Source organism: Indicator indicator, chromosome 17 (genome assembly GCF_027791375.1).
Source record: "Indicator indicator isolate 239-I01 chromosome 17, UM_Iind_1.1, whole genome shotgun sequence".
In the NCBI taxonomy this organism is placed as follows: domain Eukaryota; kingdom Metazoa; phylum Chordata; class Aves; order Piciformes; family Indicatoridae; genus Indicator; species Indicator indicator.
The window spans coordinates 12968631-12993836 of record NC_072026.1 but is presented as its reverse complement, the minus strand read 5'-3'; the positions used below and the strand labels follow the sequence as shown (position 1 = coordinate 12993836).

Sequence of the window (25206 nt, the reverse complement as noted above, 5' to 3'; positions counted from 1 at the left end):
GATGCTCGATCTCCACAGAGGCAGACTTCCCGGTTGAAGAAAGCGCATGCCAGAGGTGCTGGGGTTGCTGGTGGTGAGCTGAGCCTTTTGTGCCTCTTGAGGCAGCTAAGGTGGGCAGCAAGCGCAGTCCTTCCCGTGCTTCCCTTTTTGATTGACGCCGGCTTCCAAATTGCTGTGACTCTGCCTGAGGAAAAGCAAAGGAGTATAATTTTGCTGAGAGAATTTTCCTGACAGGGGAAGGCAAGAAGTGCAGAGAAATGTGCCAGCCAAGAGCCTGGAAGTGTGAGTCCAGGTGCTAACACAACTTCCACCCAAGCCGTGCTGTTGTGAAGTGCTGTCTCTCCAGCCGCGTCTTGCTCAGCACACCAGGGCAGGCTGCACAGGGGCTGCCCATGGCATTGTGGCAGCCTGGGCTGGATTAGTTCCTGCTCTGTCATTGCTTCCACTGTATGAAGAACTGAAGAAGGTTTCAGGGAAGATGTTGGACTTGAGTTTCCTTACTGAGGAGGAGTATGAGAAGCTGATGACGGTTCTGCAGAGAGATGCAGAGCTGAAGAAGAAGGATGGGGATCGCATCAGGTGAGAGAGCATGCAATAACAGCAGGACCTGAGCTTCCCCTGGGGAGAGTTGTACTTCTAGATATAGGGGTTTGTGTGTGTGTGTGTGCAAGGAGAGATACAGGCTGCAACAATGCTATCCATTCTTATTCTGATCCTGACGGATCTTTTCAATGCACCTCCTGCTTTCTCAACCATCCTGCTGTCACTGCTGCCCTCTCTCTCTGAAGGATTACAGGGCTGGACTCTCCTTTTGAGTTAATCAGCAACCCTCAGAGGCACCATGGGCAACTGTCCCTTTCCTGCTCTAGGGAGGAAGATGCTGGTTTCTTGGTGTGAGAGGTTCAAGCAGGGGAGTAGCTGCTACCTTGTTTTCCTCACTCAGTAGCACAGAAACCTGCAGAGTGTTTTAAAGTGGGACTTTACATCTCCAGCTCTGCACCATGTCCCTCCTGTGCTCTTTGAAGTGGGTGTGTATGCAGCATCTGCCATACAGGCAGAGAAGGGCAGTGAGAGGATACATGATCTGCCAAAGGTTTGTGGGGGGCCATTCCAGAGCCAGGAATTGCTTTTCATTCAGCTGACTTGCCACTGGCCATCCTGGAACTCAGGTCTGTTAGATCAGGATTGCTTGTTGCTGTCACTTTTTAAATGCCAGCCATTAGACCATCTGGGCTGACAGTATGCACCAGGCTTAGGAAGAAACTGGCACCAAACTCCATGGCAAGAAATGAATAGCGTGGGTGGCACTGTGCCAGTTTACCCCTGTTAAAGATGTGAGTCTTCAACTTGTTGTTGAGCCAAAAAAGAATAAGCCCCACATAGGAGAGATGCTCAAGGCTTGAAGGGGGAGTGGGTGGCTTTGCAGCAAGCTCTGTGCTCAGGGGTGAGAGCTGGGAAGCAGAACTGGTAGTGGCAGGTGAACAGCTTGGGCTTGAGGTGTATGTGTCTGCATGCTCTTGTATCTCCTCTGAATTGAAACAAGGGTATGGAAAGGTTTGGTTTTTTTTTTCCTTTTCTTTTTTCCCCTTTTTTTTTCCTTTTTCTGAAGTGCATTAATGTTTCTGCTCTGCAGTCGAGGTTTGGAGGACAATGTGTTTGGATTGTTTCAGTTCCGTGTCACTTCTCTTTGAAGCTGTTGCACAGAAGGCTTTCATCTGGGAGCAAAGCAATCCTGACCAGGCTAGTGCCAAATGTCCTTTGCTGCCATTATGGCTACATGCAATAAGACCTTTGGTGCAAGTGTGGACATGTTTGTCTTCAACACCACCTGCCTGTTGGGTGAGATTAAGTCAATGTCATTACACTAATTTGATGTCAACAAGATTAAAATATGCTCCTACATCTCCTCTGGCCCAGCACCTTGAGACCCTCACAGGGAAAGATGCAGCCCTGATCTAGATGAGAGCTGTGCAGCTCCCTGGCTGTTAGTCCTGCTGGGCCCCACAGTGCTGCCTGCAGAGGCTTGAGCCCAGTTATCCCATACCTGCTCCCTTCTGGCCTTTAGGCAGCCAAATGTGACCCTTTAAGGCTCAATCATTATCTGGGGATTCGGCCCCTCTTCCTGATGAGACTTGAACTGAGGTGGGGGTTTCTTCTGGCATCTCAGGTCTCACAGGGACCCTGAATTGTGGTGATCTGTGGGAGGTGGTACCAGCTGCAAGGCAGCTAATTCATCAAGCTGTGGTATAAAAACAAAATAACCATGAGGGTTAAATGTACAAGCTAGCAAAAAGAGCACTGATGGGGTTTAGGTGCCAAAAACCAGCCTGGGTGTGCCCAAGCAAATTACAGTAGGAGAAGCTGTGCTCAGGAAGGAGAATTAACTGTTTGAGCGACAACACTGGCATGGAAGGAGGGGCAGGGAGAGGAGCAGTGCCTGGGAGAAAGTTGCAGGGGCAAGTTGCACCCCTAAATAACATAGTTTGTTTCCATGGTTTGCATCAGATTTGATCCAAAACACTTTGTTGCTCATGAGGACATTGATAGACAAATGAAACAGAGAAGTGCAAGACCTGCAAGCAGTCCCACCCCTTCCCTAAGGGCTGCAAAGCAAATAGACACATCTCCTTACCAGGTGACTCTGGTTTGGGTTTGTAAAATTGGGCAGAGGTGAAGGCCTGTGTTTACAAGGTGGTGTTCCCATTTCAGATAAATAATAAATCAGCTTTTGTTCTAATGCTGGTTTGGCCCTTGTGATTGCAGAGGATGATCTCTGGATCCTTTGTACTACCAGACAGGGGAACTGTATGGACAGTTGTTACGAAAGTAGCTCAGGGGAAGTGGAAATCTTGGAGATCTTGGTGTGTAATGTTCTCATTGACTTTCAGGCGGATACAAGACTCCATCAAGGATGAGAAGAAGAAGAAATTTGTGACAGGTGAATGGTTTTCAGAAGTGAAGGCAAAACGGTTTCAGGAAGACTTAGAGGGGCCAGATCTACTTCGAGCATCGATTAGAAGGAAAAAGGGCAAACTAGAAAGTAAGTATGCTAGTGTGCATCTTAAGAAAATATTGATGATGGACCTCAAAATGTGTTTAAGTATGAGGGTCTCCCTGTACTGGGAGCTGGCTGGGGACCAGCCTTTGTGCTGAAGCTAAGCTTTAGTTGAGAAAAAAATACCTGATTATCAGAATCAGGGCCCAGTAGGAAAATTACAGTGTGACAGAAGACCAAGGGAAAAGCTACACGCAGTAAATGCCTTTTCCCCACTTCAACTTCTTTCTTTCAGAATATCTGTCAGATATCACTGGTATCGTGTCATCTCATAGAAGCAAAAAGGGAAGGGGATGATGTAGGGCAGTTTCTGGCATCAAACTGGTATGCGTGGGTCAAAAATACACCTCCTGCCCCAATTTCTAGAATGATCTGACAAAAATGGACACCGGCTGTTCTCACAGGACTCCCAGATGGTGAGATCAGTCACATCTCTGCAAAAGGAGGGGATCCTCTCTTCTCCTGGGAAATACTTGCCCACTTGAGAGGCTCCATCTCTAGCTTTTTACATGATAATAATTCTAGGGCACAATGTTATTATCAACATACAAAGGACTTGGGGACCAAGGCTGAATGGTACCCAGGCTGCAGTGCCACATAGTGAGGATATCTCTGGGACCAGGTGCTAATCAGAGTAGATGTACTCTCTGTTATTTAACGCGCAGATAAACTCTCATGGCAGTATGTGAAACAGATCAAATCAGATTTGTTGGCTCAGGGCAGAGAGGAGAAGAGATCAGCCCCCTGTGAAACAAGCAGTACTCTGTTTTGAGTCCAAATGTAACTACCCTGGACCTGGCACTTCATGCTGAACATTTGTGCAAAGTTGAACTAGGGTGATTCACATCCAGTTCTCAACATGAACACAGACAAACTGACCCCATAGCAAGACTACAGGACTGCAGCCCAGTCTCACAGAGCCTCCTTGATTATTTTTCAGGGTGGATAATGTTGGATAGTCAAACATGACTGGTGGGTTACTGGCTTCTGCTGGTCTGGGGAAGCTATAGCTCTTATAGGCAGCTCTAAGCAAAGTCTGCCATGGTCCCTAATATAAGGACCCTGTAAATGATCTCTGTTCCTTTGCAGCAAAGGCTCCTGTTAGATCAAGGGTTATCATCCATCTGTCCAAACTCAAATGTCATCTCCACTAGTTCAGCTCTCTTTCCTGGGCCCAGCTGCCCATTCCTGCTGTGGGGTAGGAACAGCAATATAAATAATTCCTTTATTTGGTAGGCCTCATTGGCCAGGATGTAATTGCCTGGGTTTAGTGTACTCCTCTTGGATTCACATTATTTAGACACATTCTCAAAGCTAAATGCTGGCTGGAGACTTCACTAGCTAAGAGCCTCACTTTCTTTTTGCATTTTTACTTCTCCCTGACAGTTCTCCTATACTAGCATAGATTCATTGGAGCCTCTGATGCAGAACTGGCCCATCATATTTCATATGAAGTTGCTTTTATCCTTGGTATTAACATTTGATGATGTCATTATATTTACTATTTTAGCATCCCCTCAGAATGATAAAACATACAAAACCTTTTCCAGCTCAGCAGAGTTGCCTGGCCATTTCTACAGAGTATGCTCTCTGCTTTAAGACGATGCGTATTTGTGCTTGCATCTACTTTGCACGAAGAGACAGACACTTCAGCAGCCCCTCTCCTGAGGCTCAGCTAGTAGTCAGCAATGAACTGGATCTGTGTACCTGTTGCCTTGCTAGAGGCATCGACACCCTTATCTTGCAGCCCACTTCAGGAAAGGAACATTTGAAGTATTGCTGGTTTCAGATTTAACTACTTCTGTGATATGCATGTATGTGTTCTCAGATTACAATCAAAAATAAGCTCCTTATTAATATAGAAGTAAATGCATGGGCATTACTCGACTAATGCTGTTTTAAGAAGGAAGAAGCAAATGTTACTAAATTACTATAGTAACTATGCTTAGACGTAGCCCTCTTTATTTCTTTTTCAACTTTTTTTCTTTCCTTTCTTTCTCTTTTTCTATTCTCAGACTTTTCCCATTGCCATTTTACAGCACTGGCTGAGGGTCGAGATTCTGCAGCTGGTGTTTTCACCTTGCTGCTGCCTGACGCATGCTCAGCTCCTGGAGTGGGTACCATGTAGATTTCCTCCCTTCACATGGGAGGGGAAGCACTTCTCTCAGCAAGAATATTGCACTGATGAGAGCAGTGCTTAACCCATCAGGGAACAAGGCCTCTTTACAAACATTTTGGCCATGCAGCTCACATTCAATATGCAGTAGATGAGATAAGGGCCTTTGCTTGCCATCTTGACACCTTTTTTATTGTCCTGGAAAGACCAGAGTCATTCACCTTCTGTTGGCTTTCAAGGTGATGAAGGGGTGCATGTTCCTTTAGTCAAATCAACCATGTTTATGACTCCAGAGCTGTTAATCCTGATTTAAGTCTTTGATGACAGTGTTAGGGAGTGAAATGAGAAAATTCCTGCATAAAAAATCTCTGCTGAGATATCACTGGCATTCTCTTTGCATGGTAAATGGGCTGAGGAAGGGTGGAAGTTTGTGCCTGCACAGGAAAATGCCCAGTAACCTTTTCTGGAGGAGGACCTTAACCCTCAGAAAGGAGGGTTGTGTGAAGCCTTACAGGTCTTCACAGTTGACAGTGATTATAATAGAAAACACTAGTAATCATCAGCAATATACATCTATAAAATAGATAGATATCCTGTATTTAAACTACAGACTGCAGAGCCAGACGGATAAATTTGGTGATAACTTCTCCCTGAGCTTGTGTGCAATGGATGAGAGCTAAAAATTGTCTAGGACAGAGACTGTTTTATTCACCTGCCAAGGCGCAAGTCCTTGTTCTAGAGTGATAGGAAATGAGTAAAGCAGATGAAGTGTTAGAGCGGGAGTGGCAGTATGTACCCACACATAGATAGATGCATGGACAAGTTAAACTGGTCAGGCCACTATTAATTTCTGTTAGAGTCTGCTTCTTATTCTATCTCATCCCAAAGTTAACAAGGGTATTTTGCCTGTCTTGATGGATTATAATATCCAAGTAAGCTATTTGTTTGTGGTTATAGAAGCCAGTTATGGCTGTGCCAATGACAGAGCCATTTCAAAGACCCAGTGACTTGGATGGGAAGAAGCAGATACCTGCCTCTGCCAGCCAGGAGCAGGGAGCAGTGTCTGAGAGGGAATTGTCAGTAAAAAACAAGTATGACACAATGCCTTTAGAATTAAGGTCTTTGATTTTCAAGGTCTTTTCAACCATGACAGGAAGAGTGAAAATGTAGGAGGTCTATGTTTCTCTGCTTCCAGAGCAGCTATGTGCTGGCATCTGCCTCCCTTAGGTCTCAGGCAAAGGAGGAGGATGTGGCTCACTGTATAAATAAACACTTCTTGGTGTGCCTTCCCATGCCAGCATGTGATGTGGTCTGCACACATGCCACCAGCCATGCCACAGCTGTTCACTCCTGAAGCAGTGATGTTTTTTTCACATCAGCATTTACATGGATAAAACGCAGCCCCTCTCTCTGAAACAAGCTCTCTAAAACTGGCTCATTCTCACAGAACCAGACTCCTATCTTCCAGCAGGAGTGATTCTCTGACTTCCCGCTGCTGTGGAAACCACAGGGCCACACAGCTGCCATCTCACATGTGCCAGACACACAGTCCTGATGTGGACAGCCTCAAACAATGCCTGCCGTTGTCCCCTGCACTGCAGGGACAGTTGCTGGTCAAGGAGGAAGAGTTGTGACTGCAGCATTATTCTCCAAGGGGAGATGAAGCTCCATTTTGGGATATCCCCATTACCTGCAGTGGGATTGATGGCATAGCCTATCTGTAGAACTGATCTGCTCTTGAGCTTAGTGTTTGTTTTTTAACCAGGTAACAAGGCTATAGCACGAGAAAGTCATGGACTGTTAGTCTGGGTCTAGAGGAGGCCACAAAAATAATCAGAGGTCTAGAGCACCTCTCCTGTGAAAGAAAGGCTGAAAGAGTTGAGGTTGTTCAGCCTGGAGAAGGCTCCAGGGAGACCTTATTGCAAACTTTCAATACTTAAAGGAGGCCTATGTGAAAGATAAGGACAATCTTTTTAGCAGGGCTTGTTGTTGCAGGACAAGGAGTGCTGGTTTTAACTAAAAGAGGAGAGATTTAGACTGGATTGAAGAAAGGAATTTTTTACAGTGGGGTTGGTGAAACTTTGGTCCAGGTTGCCCATAGAGGTGGTAGAAGCCCCGTCCCTACAGCCATTACAGATCAGGTTGGATGGGACTCTGAGCAACCTGGTCTCGTTGAAGATGTTCCAGCTCACTGCAAGGAATTTGAACTTAAAGGTCCTTTCCAACCCAAACCATTTTATAATTCTATGATCTTGTTGGCCAGACTAGTTCTTCATTGCTGTTTGAGAGTTTAATCCTTTTGGGTTTGCAGTAGCAGGAAAGCCTGTTTGCCAGCAAAATGTCTAATGCAACTTTATACCCTGGCAGGCTGCTGTAAAGGTTACAGTCTTCTATTGTTTTTCCTTCAGGGTCTTTAAGAGCTTAGAAGACATAGTGGAGCCTTGTGCCAGTAAAAATAAAAGGGATCTCCTCATTAACTCTATTGGCCTCCTCCTTTGTTTGCCAAGATCTGATGACTTTGAGTCAAAACAGGAAATGGCTGAATTTAAATCCTGGAGTGGATTAACTTTATTGACAGCCACAGCAATGTCCCGTGAAGGTCTGCACTGATGCTACAGCTCCTGGTGTGAGTCAGGGTCTGGAGGTGCCTATGCTGCATGGGGAGCATAGGTGATGCAGTCCCAGGACCTTCCCATCCATGTGGAAAGCAGAGACCCCTGTCAGCCATCTCCTGGTAACTCCCCAGGGTTTGTGCTGGTGGGACTCATTTAACACACCTTACCTTTTCCCACACAAAATCATTAAAAATTTAAATCAATGTCATTTCTCAGATGTCTCTGTTATGTTACAGCTGAGGCCAAGGAGCACATCCAAACAGGTCTGGGAAGCGGAGCTGCCCCGAGTCCTACCTTCCCCAAGCACACTGCTGGCGTGGGAGAGGAGAGGTAACCACTGCTACTCCTGCAGTGCTCTGGCTGCTGCTCTTACTTCTAATGAAAATTGAATGCTACCCATTAAATCCTGGTCTTTAACTGAGTTTCCAAGACTGCATAAGTAATAGGTTATATAGGATATTTTTTAAATCCTTTTTCCAGGAATTGTCAGAATATCAATACTCCCCTAATAACTAAGCACTAATGTGCTTATCCCAGAAAGGTCTTTTCCTGCCTGATTTGATAAGAGGTCAGTAAAATGGGATCTGTCTCTAATGTCAGGATATTCTGGTTAGTTTTCAAAGTAATTATGGTTTTATTTGTTTAATTTTTACCATGGAGCAACACTAACAAAATGAACTGTTTGAGGAAACTGCTCATTTCCTGCTGGTGCCAACCTCTATGTCCAATGCTCAGCACTCTCCATCAAGGCTTGGTAGGAATTCACATTGTGCTGACTGAGGAGAAACACCCATTCCAACAAGCATATCAGTGACCTCACTCAATATTCATGGTTTGTGGAGATGTCATTAAAATATTTGCATATCCATTTATCGTTGCTCCCTTCTGAATTTTTTGCCAGCCAGATGAGGAATCTTTCTTCAGGGGGGGCAATTGCTTCAATCAAATATTAAACACCAGCTTTGACAACACTTCCAAACCTCTTGCAGCTGTTCATTGGCTGTTGCTTAAGGACGGATCCAGAGTGAATAAGCATGAGATGCTTCTGCTTTACCAGCACAGCAGTGGGCCTAATGATTTGTTTGGAGGGTGATTAAATCCTGAAAAACTTGCTTTGTCATTCAACCTGAAGTGCAAAGCATTGCCATATGAAATCTCACCAGCTTGACTGCTGCTCTCCATCCAGGTAGCAGCTACCACTAGCCACTCCCAAAGCTGGTGGAAACAGTAAACTGCTTGTGATATGTACTTCTTTCATTTTTTTACCAGGCCATTAGTAATTAACTTATATTCCAAGCATGAAGATATATATCCTGTACTATAGTTTTGCCCTAACTGTTTTTATCATAATTGATTCCTGTAATTTCTAAATCCTCCATCAATCTGGTTATGCTTTTGGCCTGTTCCTTCCTGGGACGTAGCATGGAAAAGTATATTCCTTCTGCAAGGCTCTTGGGCTCCTCCAGCGTTACCACTTCCTGTATTTTTCCCTATGGTTTTCTACCAGAAGGAGAGAATCTGAATAAACTTAGAAGTTGACACCATTGTTTATATTGAGCAAGTTCTATACCAACTGCAGTGGTAGACTCATCTTTACTGCAAGCTCAGGCCCTTTGACACATTCCCCAGTCCTTCCAAGCAGTAGCAGAGACAATAAAGTAATAAATAAAAGACCAGCTCTGGGCTGGTCTGGGTCAGTAGATAAAGGTGGCAAAGTAGCTGAGCAGAACTGAGATGATGTTGAAGACTCTTGGTGACTGTTGATCACCCTACCAGGCATATCACTACCATTGCTCTCCTTGCTCAGGCTTTTCTCCTGTCTCACAGATCCAGCACACCTGCTCTTGATATGGCAGAAGAGTATAAAATCTGTCCAAAACCAAAGCCAAGACTTCATGTCCCACTGTCTGCACCACACAAGGTAGTACAGGTGCAGCATCTGCACTTTGATTTGTTATTCCTTGGACCTTCAGACAGCCTGTACCTACTGGCACAGGCTCCACAGGCAGCCTGCCCTGGTGTCTGTGCTCAAATAAAATATATTTTTCTAGACTTACCAGTTTGTATAAACTGATAGGGTTTGTTTCCCATTCAGAAATCCAGTATACATGATGCCTCTTCCTCAGAGAGTGACACTGGAACAAGTCCATTTGTGGCTGCAACAAGCAACTTGCATTTGTCTAGAAAAGGTAAGGTTTTTGTGCAGTGAGCCATTGGTGTTTTAGCTATTCAGCATCAAATACCAAGAGACAAGATGTTAGTTATATGTGTACAAATGAATAACAAAGAGTATTTCTTATGTTGGCATGTAAGAATGGGCTGCCAGTGTTTGTATGAATTATGCCCAAAACAGCAGGGACCAAGAAAAAAAATCTGATGACTAAAACTTCTCCTGAGTATGTTTTAAACTGAGCTCTGGGCTCACAGCTCCTTAACACAGATCCAAGTTACATTCTCTTTCCTGCCCTGAGTGTAGAATATATTTTTGGTATATAGCAAATAGCCAGTAGGAAAGCTGTCATACTGGAAGCAAAACTGAACTCCCAGCAGCAATCTACAGCTCACTGGATTTTTATGTGTGATGTTGCAGAGAGAAGGGCTGGGGTTCTCAGGGCTTTCCTCAGAATGGGGCTCGCTACAGCCCCAAATGGGGAAGAATTAAGAACATATTTAAACTCCATTTGGCTTCCCTTTGAGAAGTTGCAGCCCAGACCTTCCAGGGAAATACTATATGATGTGGTGGGACAAGCTCTCAGCATTTGTTGTTGTTACAGGTCATGGATTACCTTCATTGCCCACCAGCATTTCAGAAGATGCTGTGCCTCAGGCCAGCAGTGCAGTTGGAGGAGAAGCTGTTGATGGGGCCTCTGGGACCACAATGGGGGCAAAAACTCCACCTGAAGAAACTTATGCTCCCAGCAGGATACCAGTTAAGAAGAAACCAAACAGAAACTTTCCAAGATGTGAGCAGTTTGTGAATCACGTGGTACCAGCAGAGAACAGCCTCACAAACAAAAAGCTGTTGGCAAGCCCCAAACCACTAACAACAGAGGGGGAAAGCAGCCAGGCCATGAAGCAAGGCATAAACTATACGATCTCATCAATGAGTAACAAAGAGGAGGACATTGGCCTTGACCATGAACACTTCAAGAACTTGAAGAACTTCTGGGAGAAGGGAGCAGACTCTGTGATGGTGGGGAACATGCCAGAGGACCCAGGTTGGGTGGAGGCAGAAGGTAGGCAGTTCAAACTGTGCCGCTCACTCTCTGTGCAGCCTGGGCAAGGCCAGAACACTGTAGAAAAGCCTGGAGTCTTCACCAAAACAAGAACCCCCTACAAAAGGACAATAACCTTGTATTCTAGAGAGGAAGAACCAAGCTATGTAGCCCCTGCAAGGATGGGCTCCATTCCCACTATTCCTAGATCCACGTATGCCAAGAGCAAAGGCAGCCCGATTGCAAGAAATGACTCACTGAGTGAAAGCAATGGGAAGCCACTGGTGCCAGAGGAAGAGAAGTGCAAGAAATCCAGACTGCCTGTGCGAGCTCCTTCCACCAAAATTGAGTCACCTACCAAAGAGGTGTCTGGCGGCGTGGTAGAGCCAGAGATACCTACAGATGAGTTGATCGTGGCGGAAGAGCACAAGCACACAGAGAATTCCCTAGCAAGCAGGGTGCAGATCATGATTGAACCTGTGCTTACAGATAGTGAAAACAACGATGGCAAAGAGGAAAGACCTGATTTGGGCACTCATGACAACACGGAAATAAATGGAGAGCTACCTGAGGAAAAAACATGTGAGTCTTCAGACAAGCCACCATCCAGTGAGCCAACCGGAGAGAAAGAAGCTGTTCTGGGTATGGACTCAGCTGTTTACTCAGGTACTGAGGGCTGGAACCACACTCTAAAATCCCACTGTTGAGTCATCCCTAAGTCTGTTTTCTTCCGTAGCCCTCCTGCATTTTGCCCATTTTCTTTGTTTGTCCATTTAGCCTATAGTGCAGCTTGTGCATTCTTAGCATGTGTGAAATATGTTTGCCAGATAGCTCTGGAAACAAATCTTGTGTAGCACAATGCCAGCATCAAAGGGGCAGTGCTGCTCCCTTGACTTCCTCTCTGCTTCCAGCCCTTGTGCCTTGTCTGCAAGCACCTCAGCTCAGGACAGCCCTCCATTTCTTTAGCACCACCTACAACAGGCCACAGGAACTTGCTTTATTTCACTCGCTGGGAAGACTGTACTTTCTTTAAATGTGGGGCTGGGGGAATTCCTTGTGGTGCTAGAGAAAAGTCTGACACAAACAGAAGAAATAAAACGTGAAACAGTGTTTAATAAATAGATTGACCATTAGCCTTCCTTGATGTAGCTGCTGGCTGGCAGCGCTTAAATGACATTTTGTGTCTTTTGAGAATGCACAAGTGAATTTGGATATTAAACTGCACACCAAAGTGGGCTGAACAAGGAGTCCGATCTTTCTGGATTCTGATACCATGTTCTCAGCTGTGATGATGTCAATAGTATCACCACTTCATTAGTCTCTTCCTCTAGTTTGATGGGCTTTTGTAGCAGCTATGAACAAAAGTTATTAATTATAATTAATTTTACATGTGGGATTGGATTGCCCGCAGCTCTGCTCTCTGCCAAGCAAGGACCTAGGAAGAAAGAGCTTATCTTGTTTTTCCAAATTTCCTGTCTTCACGTATCTGTGTGAGTCCATGAACTCACCTGCTTTTTAACTGTGTCATTTCTTGGCTTAATTCCTACCTCATGTAACAGTTCTATGAAAATCCTGAGTCATATTTCAGGTAAACAGAAATGTTTGCTTTCTACACCAGATCATTCTTATATTTCTCAGGGGTTTTTTTTGCCTTGTTATATCAATTTCTTATGATACTAGTAGATGGCTGTGTTGCACTGGGAGTTTTTTGCAAGTGCTGGTCTGTTTCATGGACTGAGTTAATCCAGTGTTCACATTTCCCATCACAGTATGAAGTTATCCTCAGGGAGAAACACTAAAGTGCACTAATGATTGGAAAGCAGCCCTGTGTAATGTAACTACAGTGTGCTCTGAGCAGAGTGAGCAAGCCAGGAGACACACGCACGCACATGCTTGTTGACACACTGCCCATTTGTGTTTGTTTATTTATTTACCATGTTGCTTTGGCTTTTCATGTTTTCCAGAGGAAGATGGGGATCATTTTACTGCTGCTCAAGCATTGGCCCGAGCAAATAGCATTAATCTTGCAAAGAGCATGGTGAACATTTACACAACCACAGAGAGTGAGTAACATCTTTCTTTCTCCTTTTTGGTTTATAGTCATTGAAGGTAATATATTATGCCCAAATTCTGCATCCCTGGTGCTTCTGTGCATGTACCAGGCAAGGAAAATGATATATTGTTTCATTATCAAATTACAGAGTTTATAGGGCCTAAAATTAAATTCAGAGCCAGGAAATTGCAGCTAGATTGATGGCAACTTACTCAGTGTCTTCAGGAAAAAAAAAAAGAAAAAAAAGTTTGGCAAGAACCTTGTACCCATCTCTCCTTTTCTCTCAAGTACTGTGGGAGCTGCAAGGCAGCCTGTGATCTGGATTAATCAGAGGTGCCAGACCTCACGTCCAGTGTGGGACTCACACCACAGACTCCTGTCACGCTCACTGGGCTTGCAGTGCCCAGCCTGGGCCTTTGCCTAACACCTTACCCACAGCATACCCCATTTGCTGGGCTGATCTCCACAGCTGCCAGCTGGCGTATGCTTTGGTGACAACTTCTCCCTGAGAAACCAAGAGAAGCTAAGGAGAAGGTGACCAAGAAAGCAGCAGCAAACCTGAAGAAGCCCATGGCTAAGAAACTTTGTGCCACCAAGAAACCACAAAGGCTGCATCCAAAGAAGGGGGCCTGAAGGATGGCGGCAGCAGCCTCTGTGGCCAAGAAAGCCAGTAACAGTCCCCAAAGGTGAAAAGTGGCAAGCCCAGGAGGACAGCTAAGAGCTTGTCTAAAAGCAAAGTGGTAAGACCAAGGCTGCCAGGACTGAGGTGAGACAGAAATGCCTGAGAAAAGGTAAAGCTGCTCAGAGGAAACAATCAAGCCCATTTAAGTAAGCCCAACCCAACTTATGGAAAGGAGTGGAGTCCTCTTTGAGGCTGTTGAATGCAGTCTGCAGGTGGGACATGCTGCATCATCCCATGACTCTGCCCATCACATCCACCAGCCTCACAGCAAGTGCCCTCCACTGTGGGGTGCAGTGACATGTCACATGGCATGGTGACTCAAAGCCTCAGGTCCCACATGCACTGCCTTTCACTGACATGGTCTCCACACTGACAACCAAGTGTTTAACCTTCCCTTATTAAAGCTTAGTTAGAGCCATGAGCTTCATCCTGGGAAACCCCTTTGCAGAGTTACACTTAGGTGTTTGTAGTGTAGACGAGGAGGGACAGATTTCATGCTTTGCTCATGTTTGGAAATAAAAATAGTAAATATCAAATGAATAGTGAATCATATAAAAGGCAAATCTTAACTCAAACCAGGACAAAAAGGAAAGGGCAAAAGAAGCTTTGGGGCATTTGGAGTATTGAAGAATGTATCATCATAGCTAACATGCTAAGCAAGTGTGTATATGTGCACGTGTGTTTATGGACATGTATCTTCTGAAAACACCTTCTTCTGGGGTGGAGATAGTCATCTTCAAGGAAGCTAGTAAGATAAGATAATGAACAAATAGGTTTTATTTAAGCAATCCAGTATCCATCTTTATAAGTTGATGTGAAGCTTTCTGACATTTTTCTTTTAGATACCCAACTCTTGCCCACCTCTTTGTTTGAGAAGTGTATGAAATGATAATTGTAGGTATAAATATTTTAAAGCACTTATGTACTACATAAGGGCAATGTGCTACAAGAGGAAGCTTTGAGCGTGTTTGGTTTCTTTGACGGGGAGGCAGATCTGTATGGTTTTAGTCCAAATCTACACAAAGATATGCAAAGACACAGCCTCAGGCTACTGAGTGAATTAAATTAGCCACTAGAGGGAGTTTGCGCACTCCACGCATGGAACCAAAGCACACTGAAAATAGCCTGAAGATGCGCAGTAGCGGTTTTCAGAATGGGAAGGGTCAGCTTCAGTGGCAAACAGCGATGGGGCAAGTAGATGGTACTCTGATGCCTCCCACAAGCTTTTCCTTCTTCCTTATGCCTTTAAACAAAAATGTGACTTTCTTCGAATTTCCTGACTCTGACAAGGTACCTTGATGCTTTTTGTTTGTACCTACAGCATACAATAAACCGTATTTGATAGCCCATCAGTTCCTTGAAACTGAAAGAGTCAAAGAGCTGAGCAGATCCTCTCCTCTCTTGTTGTCTGAGGTAGGCTGGATGCCAGAAATGGCTGGAATAATGCTCATAGCATCCCCTCTCCCTTTCATGCAAATGTTCCTCCTGCACACTGACAGTACTCGCTTTAGAGCGTGCCTGGGTTATGTCATAAATAAATGAAAAAAACCTTAAGAAAAAAGCTCCCAGTAACCCAAACCAACCCTTCTATCTTGGAGGAGTTTTCACATTTCTCTCTGTCTCAAACCACACCATCCCCTACCCTTTCCAAGAGCCCTGGCTGTTGCATGCCGCTCTGTTTGGAGGCAGTTAATGATGACGTCTGCTGCCGGGATGCCTCTGGGGAGACTTCCTGCACTCTCCTCCGCTCTCCTAACCTGACACTGCTTAGTGGGACTCTGCAGAGCCATTGGTTTTTTCTCTATGGTGTTGCAAAGTGCTCGGACAGCACAGCTTAAAGATGCTTGTTATTTTCTGAGCAGACTGAATCAGACACGGCTTCGGAAGTCAGCTTCCAGTTTAACAGGCACAAAAAGACCCCCAGCATTGGCAGCCACTCGTCCGACATGGCATCTGTCTCCTCGGTAGGTGTTTAACGCGGACATTGTGCTAGGCAGGGCTTCTTGTGCGGTGCGGTGACGCTGCACTTAGGCTAATGCTGCTGATGTGGCCTCTGGAGTATCCTGTTAGTTTCTGCACAGCAGGTTACTAAAGAACGGTGATGATTTGTTACCTACTTGTGTTAAAGGAGTGTCTCCAGGTACCATTTCATATCAGAGACCCACTGAGTCATTGCCAGACAAACTCACAGTAAGCAATAGCCCCCACCCCACAGCACAGGTGCTCTGAAGTCGGCAGCATGCAGGAATGGGGGGGCTTTCCCTAGGTGGGGAAATGAGGCATACAGCTATTGAGTGACGTGTTTGTGGTCCAGCTCTGAAAGAGCTGGGGCTGCAGATGGGTGCCCTCTGCAAGCTCATCCTTCACTTTATCAGCAAAGTGAAGTGAACTTGGAGTTTGACAGCAAAAGTGTGATTTAGAGCTTCAGTTTCTAAGGTGAGCTGAAAAGAGCTGAGTGTGTTTAGTTGAGCATATTTAATATTCCTTTGAGACATGCTTTGGGGGTGGCTGCTTGAAAGTGCTTGAATTTGCTATATTACTGTTACAAGTATCTCTGGTGTGTATATGTGAAATTTAAAGAATATATATAGCCGAGCTGGTAGGGAAAGGCCATGAATGTAGATAAATATGTTTTTAAACCCTTGAACTTTGGGACACGTGAGTCCTTCTCCTAGTCTGGAGAGCCTGGGAGCTATAAATGAGCCTTTCATGTCCAAGTGACACAGGGATTCTAGAAAGTCTTGTCAGGATTCTCTGCTGGGGTGAATATCCTGAGGGAATGGTCAGTGCAGCTCCATGGCCTGAGAGGATATGTTTAGTAGGTTCTTGTAGGTTATAACAGAAGCAAATTCAGAACCAAAGAAAGTAGGAAGAGACAAAGAAGAATTCAGCTAATTAATAGGGAAGTTTTTTGATAAATGTTCATGATTGTACCACATAAAAGCACCAAGAGGGTTAATTATTCCCTTTGTAAACAGCATTAGCTTTTATGTTATCCTGTCAGAAATCATGACTGATTGGTGCAATAGAAAATTATCTCATCTTTCTGAAGCTTGTGTTTTTTCTGCTTCATCACTTTCTACCAGTAAAAGACAAAGCCTTGGAAAAAGAAGCCCAAGGCATAGAGACAAAAGCAGTTTGTTCTAGGAAAGCAAGTGACTCCTGGCTGCATGGCTCCTGCCTTATACCTGTAGAAACCTCATTTTCCTGTGCCTTTGTGGCAAGTAGATGCACACAGCCTGTCTCTGCTGGAACAGTGGTTCTCCAGGGCAGGGATTGTTTCTGTTGTGTACAGCTGCATGCACGTTAGGAGCAAGCAACAAGACAGTAACAATTTTTCCTACATTTCTGGTCTGCACTGATTCTTGCTAGCCTTTTTTAAAAATTGATTGACAATTGTGTGGCTATATCCACCTGAAATAATAAGTTCATATACAGATGGTTCAAGTTCTCCAATATATGTCTGTCTTAGTGATGAGACTGGGTCAGGATAGCAGCTGTTTGTACTGGAAGTGTTGGGAAAGGAAATAGACTTGTGTGGTCTCTTCAGTAATATTTTGACTCAGTTTCTTAAAGTTTTGAGATTTAGGGGTGAAAAGTCCTCTTCATTTCTTGAGTTTTCAATAGAATAGAGTTTCTCAGTCCTGGTCTAGGGAGCACATCACTGTGAGACCCTTGTTCAGTTTCCCCAACCCTTGCTTGTTTGAGCATGGTTGCAGGTGTGGACCATTTTGGTGCAAGCACACAATACTACAGCAGGACAGAAAGTGCACATTATTTCTTTGGGAATACTCTTCTCAGACTATCACCTTTGTCCAGAAATCAAGTTAAGAGGGTGCCTGTTTCAGTGGCACTGACCTTGCTCTTTCACCTGGCAGGTGAGTGGCAGTGTGCTCAGTGTCTACAGTGGTGATTTTGGGAGTGTGGATGCCCAAGGTACTGTGGAGTTTGCCTTAGACTATGATGAGAAGAACCGGGAGTTCCAGGTTCATGTGTCCCAGTGCAAGGATTTGGCTGTTGTGGATGAGAAGAAAGGCAGATCTGATCCGTGAGTGATGCTTTGGTGCCTTGTGACTCTTACATTGCTGAATTCTTTGTTCTGGAGATTTTTTTTTTTTTTTGGTCATATTTTGTCCTTTTAAAATGCCATATTTTCTTCTTTCCGTCAGACTTCTGGTGCATATTTAGTGCTGGTACTTTCCTAGCTGATTGTTCTGGAACCATTGGCATCAGTAACTATGTTACCAGACTTAAAATTTGAACAGATTGAGAAAACTTTGATCCTGTATTCCCTGGAGTGTGTTCACTCTGCATCCATGGGATCCTTGATTTCCCCAAGGTGATACACTTTGGTGATAACTCTGGTGATGCAGACACATGTCTATATGAAAAAGAATTCCACAAAGAAGTGCTCTTAGGGGCACAATGGTGGTTGTACAGACGTTGATGACCTCTAGTTTGAAAGATGATAAAAAGAAGGTTGGATTGGAACCCTGAGAGAGACTTAAAGACATTACACCTTCTTTCACATCTCAGATTTCACCCTGATTTAGAATGCACAGAAATGCTATAATTAGGGGCATTTCAGAAAGCAGATCTATGGCCTTGCTGACTTCCCATATTGCCTAGACAGCTGCCTGCTCTAAATGCTGATGGCATCCACCCACCTCCAGTGAGATTTATAACCTCACATGCAAGCCAAGTTATATTCTAGCAGGTCTCTTAATAAATTTTGCTCTCAAAGAGTCAACTCTAGGTTTTTTGTTTCCGTATCACCATTCACAAGTGTTGCTGACTTATTAGAGTTTGGTCAACAATATCCAGCTGGAGTTTGTTTTCTTTTCTAGATATGTTAAAACTTACCTACTCCCAGACAAAGCTAGAATGGGTAAGAGGAAAACTTCAGTGAAGAAGAGGACAGTGAATCCCATTTACAATGAAGTGTTACGGGTAAGAACAAATACATGCTCTGAAAACCTTAGTGGTAGCAGGCACCTGTACAATGTCAGGTCTGGAAAGACCCTACCTTCTTGGCCAGGCTTCTTTGCCTGCCTCCTGCCAATGCTACACTGCTTTTCTCTTAAGTTTATGAGGGCAGAGATATTAAAGCTTTCTCTGCACCCATCTGTGTGGCACCCAAGATTTCTCTGTCAAAACTGCAGAGTGACCTTTGGATGAGATAGGAACCTGCAGCCTGAGCAAGGGGTGTTCTTCTTCCCTTTCCTGGTGTGCAGTCCTGAGGTATGGGAACTAGTAGGAAAGTGATCTTACTCATCAAAGAATAGAGGATTATTGAACAGTTCTTGAAAGAGTATTGGTTTTGCCCTGTGACAAATGGAGTTCCAGGTGCTCAGCACAAAAACTTCATCAGGGTACATGACATAAAAAGAGATATTCAGAGTGAGACCAGTCCATTATGCAGAGTGGGTTTGAGCGTCTCAGTCAGAGCTTATTCAAGCTTGTGAATAGTTTATTTCTGATTGTGAGAGAAAGAAAAAAAAATTGAACAATCTGACTTCTCTTTCTTCCTCTAGTATAAAATAGAGAAAATGGTATTGCTGATCCAAAAATTAAATCTTTCTGTTTGGCACAACGATCCACTGGGACGTAACAGTTTCTTGGGAGAGATTGAAGTAGACTTGGCCAGCTGGGACTGGAGCAACAGGAAACTCAACTGGTACTCACTGAAGCCCCGAGTAAGTGTGCCTCCACCGCAATCCTGCCTCCTAGCCCAGCCCTGAAGCCTTTAGGGGTGGCAGAAGTCCTTCCTAACTCCTCTGAGGTCTTTGGGTGTTGTGGTGGAGCAGAACAACCCAATTTGTTCCTAAGGAAGCACAGTAAATCACCCACAAGCCCTGTAAGTCTTAATGCAGTATTCAGTGCTCTGAACACAGGTCTTGGGTCTTATATGGTGGCTGATCTGCAGGGACACTTTCATAAATGTGATCTGACGCTAATCAGCGGAAACTCTGGCATGACTTTGCCTCTCTGTCTACTCACATAAAGACCATCCCTTAAAACCAGACAGCAGAGTACAAGGTGATGCAGCTGAACTTGCCTTGAGAGGTAAATATTCAGCTGCTTGTCTGCTTCTTGCATGCTTCTGGGTTCAGAGGTCTGATCTGAGACCCCTTTTCAGAAAATAATGAACACTTGTCTTTCAGAACTAAGATGCTTAATTATGTCCAGCTGGACTTATCTGAAAGATCAGCCTTGCTCCAAATTTTCAGGCTTTTGGTTTTCAGGGACTGTTTGAGAATGAAACCACAAAGAAAGGAGTTGCCCTGAGAACGGACTGTCCTAGCCATGCACAATCAGAGTTTGTCCATTTGTGCCCCTGCACTGAACTCAAAAGTTGTTTGCATTGCTACACAGTCACTTGTCTAGTCAATAACTCCTCTGTTTCAGAGCCTCTCTGCTGTTAATGGTGTGGATCATCGAGGAGTGATGAATCTGTCTATTAAATATGTCCCTCCAGGAAGCCTAGGTAAAATGTGTTTCATGCACTAAGAAATATAGTCCATATGTAGACATGCAGCTTGCAATGTCTCATCTGTTTAAGGGCTGGTTAAAGAGTAATCTCATTAGAGCTAGATCCTAGAGATCAGCACAAAGGCACATCGAGCAGTGCTTGATAGCATTATCTGCAGCCTACATCTGATTTTCACATCTAGACTTGTTGGGAAGGTGTTGAAGGGAGAGGAAGGGCTAAACAACCTTAAATTCATCAGCTATTATGAACACTGTAGGCATTGAGGGTCCTGTGATATGGTAGCAGCAACACATAGCCCCTTTTATTGTGGGTCAAGCACAAAGCTGGGTTTGCCCAGCAGTTCCGTTTGTTTCAAAGAAGCACTTTCACATTGTATCAGGAGTCCTCTGCAGCTGCAGGTGTGATGGGGCTGGTAGAAGTGCTGTGGCATCCAGGCAGAGGGGTGCAGAGATTCCAAGGGAGGGAGCATGCAGAGAAGTGATGTTGCTGCACCCTCAGGTTCATGGAGAGGAAGCCTGGCGTTTTGCTAACTACTATAAGGACTGGCACAACAGGTTTTTTCTTCTCCTAAATGGCAGGTCCCAAGAATCCTCCTTCTGGTGAAGTTCACATTTGGGTCAAAGATGTCAAAGACCTGCTGCAGTTGCGTCCTTCTGGAGTTGACTCCTTTGTGAAATGGTAAGTGCACAAGCATGGTTTTGATCCTGGGTCTGTGCCTTCACAAAGTGGTGTGTTTTCTCCTCTTTTCTCAGGCTTACCTAGCTGAGCCTCCATACTATAAAGCCTTCTTGTTTGCACTGAGCTCTGAAGGAGAGAATTGCCCTTGTTACTCACTTGTGGCCATGTTAGGAAAACCCTTGCTGTGATAAAGCTCTTGGTCAATCACTGGCTGTGACTCATTCAGTGATTTGCCTGAATAAGGTGTGAGAGGAATGTATGAAGCCTTAAGTTGTGGATTTTGCCTTGATACAGGCTTGCATGCAAAGCTTGGGAGTTCATTAGGGACTCACCAGAACTGACATACAGGTGGTTGGATCCTGCATTGATCTTCTCCAGAGCTTAGTATGTGCATGTTTTCTGCAGCCTGCAACATCAGTTCTGCCTGTTACATGGGAGAAGGTGCTACAAATATTCCATAAAATTAAAAATTTTCTAAAGATATTTTAAGACTTTTTTCCCAGCACTTAGAACTGCTGTGTGTGGTTTAAAGCCTTACAGAGTTCTTCTGCAGAAAGGTCTGCCTCTCAGGAAGCCTAACTGACCATTTTGAAATGCCCTCTTTAGGCATCTAAGCAATGAAAATTTATGAAAACAGAAATATGTGAAAGCAATGTCAGATAAAAAAGTCAGCTAAAAAGAAATTGCCAAAACCCATGAGATTTCAAGTAAGTACTCTCATTTCTGAAAATGTTTGCTTTAAAAAATGTAATTTCTTGGTCAAAAGAAAGTTTCCTCCAGGAATCATGAACATTTTCCATTAAAGCTACAGAGATTTCGTATGCTGAGACCAAATTCCTCCTTTCTTCAGAACTGAGCCTTATTTATACCAAGGAACTCTGCAGGAACAATTCAAATCTCAGGTGAAATTCAATACTACATGCTGTGTTTTTCCTTCTCTCAAAGCTATGTGCTTCCAGACACCAGTAAGAAGAGTTACCAAAAGACCCGAGTCATAAAAAGGGACACAAACCCTGTTTTCAATCACACTATTGTCTATGACGGCTTCCATACAGAGGACCTAAAGGATGCTTGTGTTGAACTGACTGTGTGGGATCATGAAAAGCTTACCAACCATTTCCTTGGAGGAATCCGGCTGGGCCTTGGGACAGGTAAGTGATTTCTTTTACTTTAAATGAACATTGCCACCATATTGCTGAGCCACAAGACGTCATGGGATGTTGTGGAGCATTTTTCCGTTGGGGAGAAACCAAGGGATAGCAAGTCTCTGTAATTGGTGAGAATCTTGGTAATTGCACTGTGTCTGGGATGGAGGGATCCTGGTAGCAGCCCTCTGTTCCCACATTTTCTGCCAACATCAGCTCTAAGGTCTGGTAAAACCTTGGGTCCATAAGAGAGTTTTCCTGCTGTTTCAGAAAAACAGGCTGCATTACAAATTAACATTATAGTGCTGCTCCTCCCAGGGAAGAGTGCTTAGAGATGAAGAGAACATGAATGCCATGTGGGACAGCACCACCTGGTGACTCTGCCCACATCACCTCCTCCCTTGAAATGCTTTGGTATCAGGAATAAGAAATATTTGAAAACCAAGGTAAGCTGCACTGGGTGAACTGGTAGGAAATCAGTACTGAGTGTGCATCAGCTGGAGTTGGCTGGGTGTAGACTAGGGTGTTATTGTTGGAGGGTTTGTTTTGTTTTTATTTAGACTATGTACTGCTGAAAGACCTCAGCAGAGGTGTCACATGCTCCACTGAGACAGTCAGTGTCTCTGGGAGTTGATGGCATGAGGTCCCAGTTTAGTGAAGGACTTAGACCTGTGCTTAGCTGGAAGTGTTTCACTTCAGTGGGATTAGTCATTCTTGAAGTTAGGAAAATTACAGTATTTGTAAGCCACATCTCTAAAAAGTAAACAGGACCATTTTCTGATGTCCAGGTGTCCAGAATCAAGGTTTGTTCCTCTCTGAACATCCTACTCTACCATGCCTGGGCTCTGACAGATTGTATGTTCATCTTTGTATTTTTGTTAGTGGGGCATCTAAGGCTTTCTCAACTATTCTTGTTAAGCAAGAGGGTTCTCTGAGAGATGAAAGACAAACAGAAGATTTCAGACTGTTTCAGTAAAGAATATCTGTTCTTTGAGGGTGGCAGGAAAAGGCTCATAGTAGTTGGAAGGTCTGCCTGGCAGATGTACCTATGTTTATTGGATTTGCTTGTGTGTTTTCTGTATTCAGTCTCTGATATGTCACAAGGAGGGTTGTGAACTATTCAGTGGGAAGGGCTAACAAGAATAAGCTCATAAGCAAGATATAAAAATAACAACCCTAAAATAAGCTGGATTCCAAGCTTAGACCTTTATCTCATTGACAAGTAGCTGGCACATAAAAATGTGGTTGAATAATCAATTTGGAATTAATGTACACCCTTTTCTGCTATCATGTGTTTGATTCCCATACAAATGAATTGGAGAGCAAGTAACTTTTGACAAATACTCCACCCTGCCTACAAGAAAATCTTTTATGGAGAAACCCAAGACTTTCTTTACCATTCAGAAACATGCAGAAAGGGCTTGAATCCAATATTATTTTCCTTAGCAGGTTATGTTTAGGGTTCTTGAATTTTGTGCCTTTTACATTGCTTTCATTCTGAACCCTAGTGTAAAATGGAGGTCATTAGCAGAAGAACAAGAGGTGGTTAGGGTACAGCTTGCTGAGAGGAAATCAGCATCATTTATGTTAAAACACTGCCTGCACCTGCACTGAGTATTTTTGCATGGAGTATGAACTCTTTGTGCAGCTCCTAATGTCATAGTTTTCTTCTTTTCAGGTTTAAGCTATGGCATCTCTGTGGACTGGATGGACTCCACACAAGAGGAGGTGGCCTTTTGGCAGGAGATGATGTTGGCTGCCAATGAGTGGATTGAGGGATTGCTGCCCCTGCGCTCGCTGGCAGGGAGGAAAAAACTGAAATAACAAACCATTTGTGCCATAGGAAGGCTGAATGTGGTTATTAGAATTGGGAGACTTCCTGCACCAAGGTGATGGAGACGAACTGTGGGGCTGGCAGTGTCAGGCTGATAAGGCAATTGGTGGAGAGCACTTTGGTGATGTTAGATGTCAAATACTAAAATGCCAGCTGCCAACTGATGCTTTACTTGATTTTGACCAAGAAGACACTTGATTTGCTATTTTATTTAATCATTTTCAGTATCTCTGAATTCCACTAAGCCCTGGGAACACTGGCAGAAAGAAAATGAGATGTTTTTATTTTTTAAACATTTCCTGTGCCATTATTTTCTTTTTCTGTGCAGAGATATAGTTGTACAAAAGCAGCAATGTAGTATTATTCATATTTCCCTGCAAGTGGTACACTTTGTCCTTGATGTAGAAGTGCTCCAAGTCACCAGCAGCAGAGTCTGGGAGTGGCAGCTTTGCTTTTGTTGCTGGCAATACGTGAGGAAAACCATGAGAGATTTTTTGAAGCAGAAAATGAAGCAACATGAGGAGGATAATAATGAGGAATTCAATGTATTAATTTCTTTCTGCTTTAATACTAAAGAGAGGTGTGATGGTCCTTACAGCTAGTGGTATTCTGCAACCAGGAAATGTTTTCCTGGCTTTCCCACAGGCTTCCTCAGTGACCTCAGGCAAGTTCCTCTGTGAAAGGACAGTTTCAGTGCAATATAAACTAAAGTGCTTGCCCAAGTGTCAAATATGGTTATATTGCTGATGGACCTAATTGCACCTTTGAAATGCCTTTTGTGCAAAACATTTCAATATGAAATAGTGATGTAGGAAATTCTCATGTTTACCTGGCACAATGGATCAGGAAAGGAAGGTCAAAACCACAGTGGAATGCAGGAGAAGTTGGGAGCTGGTGGGAGAGGTAAGTAGGGAGTGAGCAAAAGCAAAGGGTATCTGCAAAGCTATGGTTGCCTAGGGTGATCTCCTGCTTCTGCACACCATGCTGCTGTCTGGTCTTCCTTTCACCTGATGCTTGTCAGTGGGCAGTCCATGGCTGGAATTTCTTTATTGCCAGTAGCTCCAAGAAGTTTGCACCTGGCACATTGACCATGGCAGAATGGTGGTGTTAGTGCATTTTGGAATGCATCTTTGTAATTTGTATTTTGGATGTATATATTGTGATTAAATAGAATGGTTTTCTGTAGTCATCAACTGGTCTCCTGTCCTGGTTTTAGCTCATCTGGCAGCTGAGTCCCGGCAGTCCAGTTACAACTCCTTCTCCCCAACCCTCCCCTCTGGGTGGGCAAGAAGGAAAGGAGCTGGGAAAGCCAAAATGTCA

General features: G+C 44.1%; 1 protein-coding gene across 2 annotated transcripts; it reads left to right on the top strand.

The window, feature by feature from the left end:
- The first annotated feature begins 478 nt into the window (after positions 1 to 478).
- LOC128972478 (synaptotagmin-like protein 2) lies at positions 479 to 23876 on the top strand. 2 transcript variants are annotated; one of them, XM_054388486.1, is made up of 16 exons: positions 479 to 579; positions 2889 to 3040; positions 8023 to 8116; positions 9614 to 9707; positions 9882 to 9975; positions 10561 to 11667; positions 12966 to 13064; positions 15058 to 15149; positions 15599 to 15700; positions 17615 to 17784; positions 18584 to 18686; positions 19271 to 19432; positions 20145 to 20223; positions 20808 to 20907; positions 21853 to 22058; positions 23731 to 23876. In XM_054388486.1, the coding sequence occupies exons 1-16, from the start codon at positions 479 to 481 to the stop codon at positions 23874 to 23876; spliced, it is 2901 nt and encodes a 966-aa protein (XP_054244461.1). The 2 variants fall into 2 exon arrangements, with proteins under 2 accessions (XP_054244461.1, XP_054244460.1); XM_054388485.1 differs by having other exon boundaries at positions 2889 to 3044; positions 8003 to 8116.
- Positions 23877 to 25206: the final 1330 nt, after the last annotated feature.

What these genes read in the sequence shown, in the direction of transcription:
- LOC128972478 (XM_054388485.1), top strand. Translation starts at nt 479, where the DNA reads ATGTTGGACTTGAGTTTCCTTACTGAGGAGGAGTATGAGAAGCTGATG. An exon ending in AAGGATGGGGATCGCATCAG is followed by an intron (nt 580 to 2,888) that starts GTGAGAGAGCAT and finishes ATTGACTTTCAG; the next exon opens with GCGGATACAAGACTCCATCA. An exon ending in CTTGCATTTGTCTAGAAAAG is followed by an intron (nt 9,976 to 10,560) that starts GTAAGGTTTTTG and finishes TTGTTGTTACAG; the next exon opens with GTCATGGATTACCTTCATTG.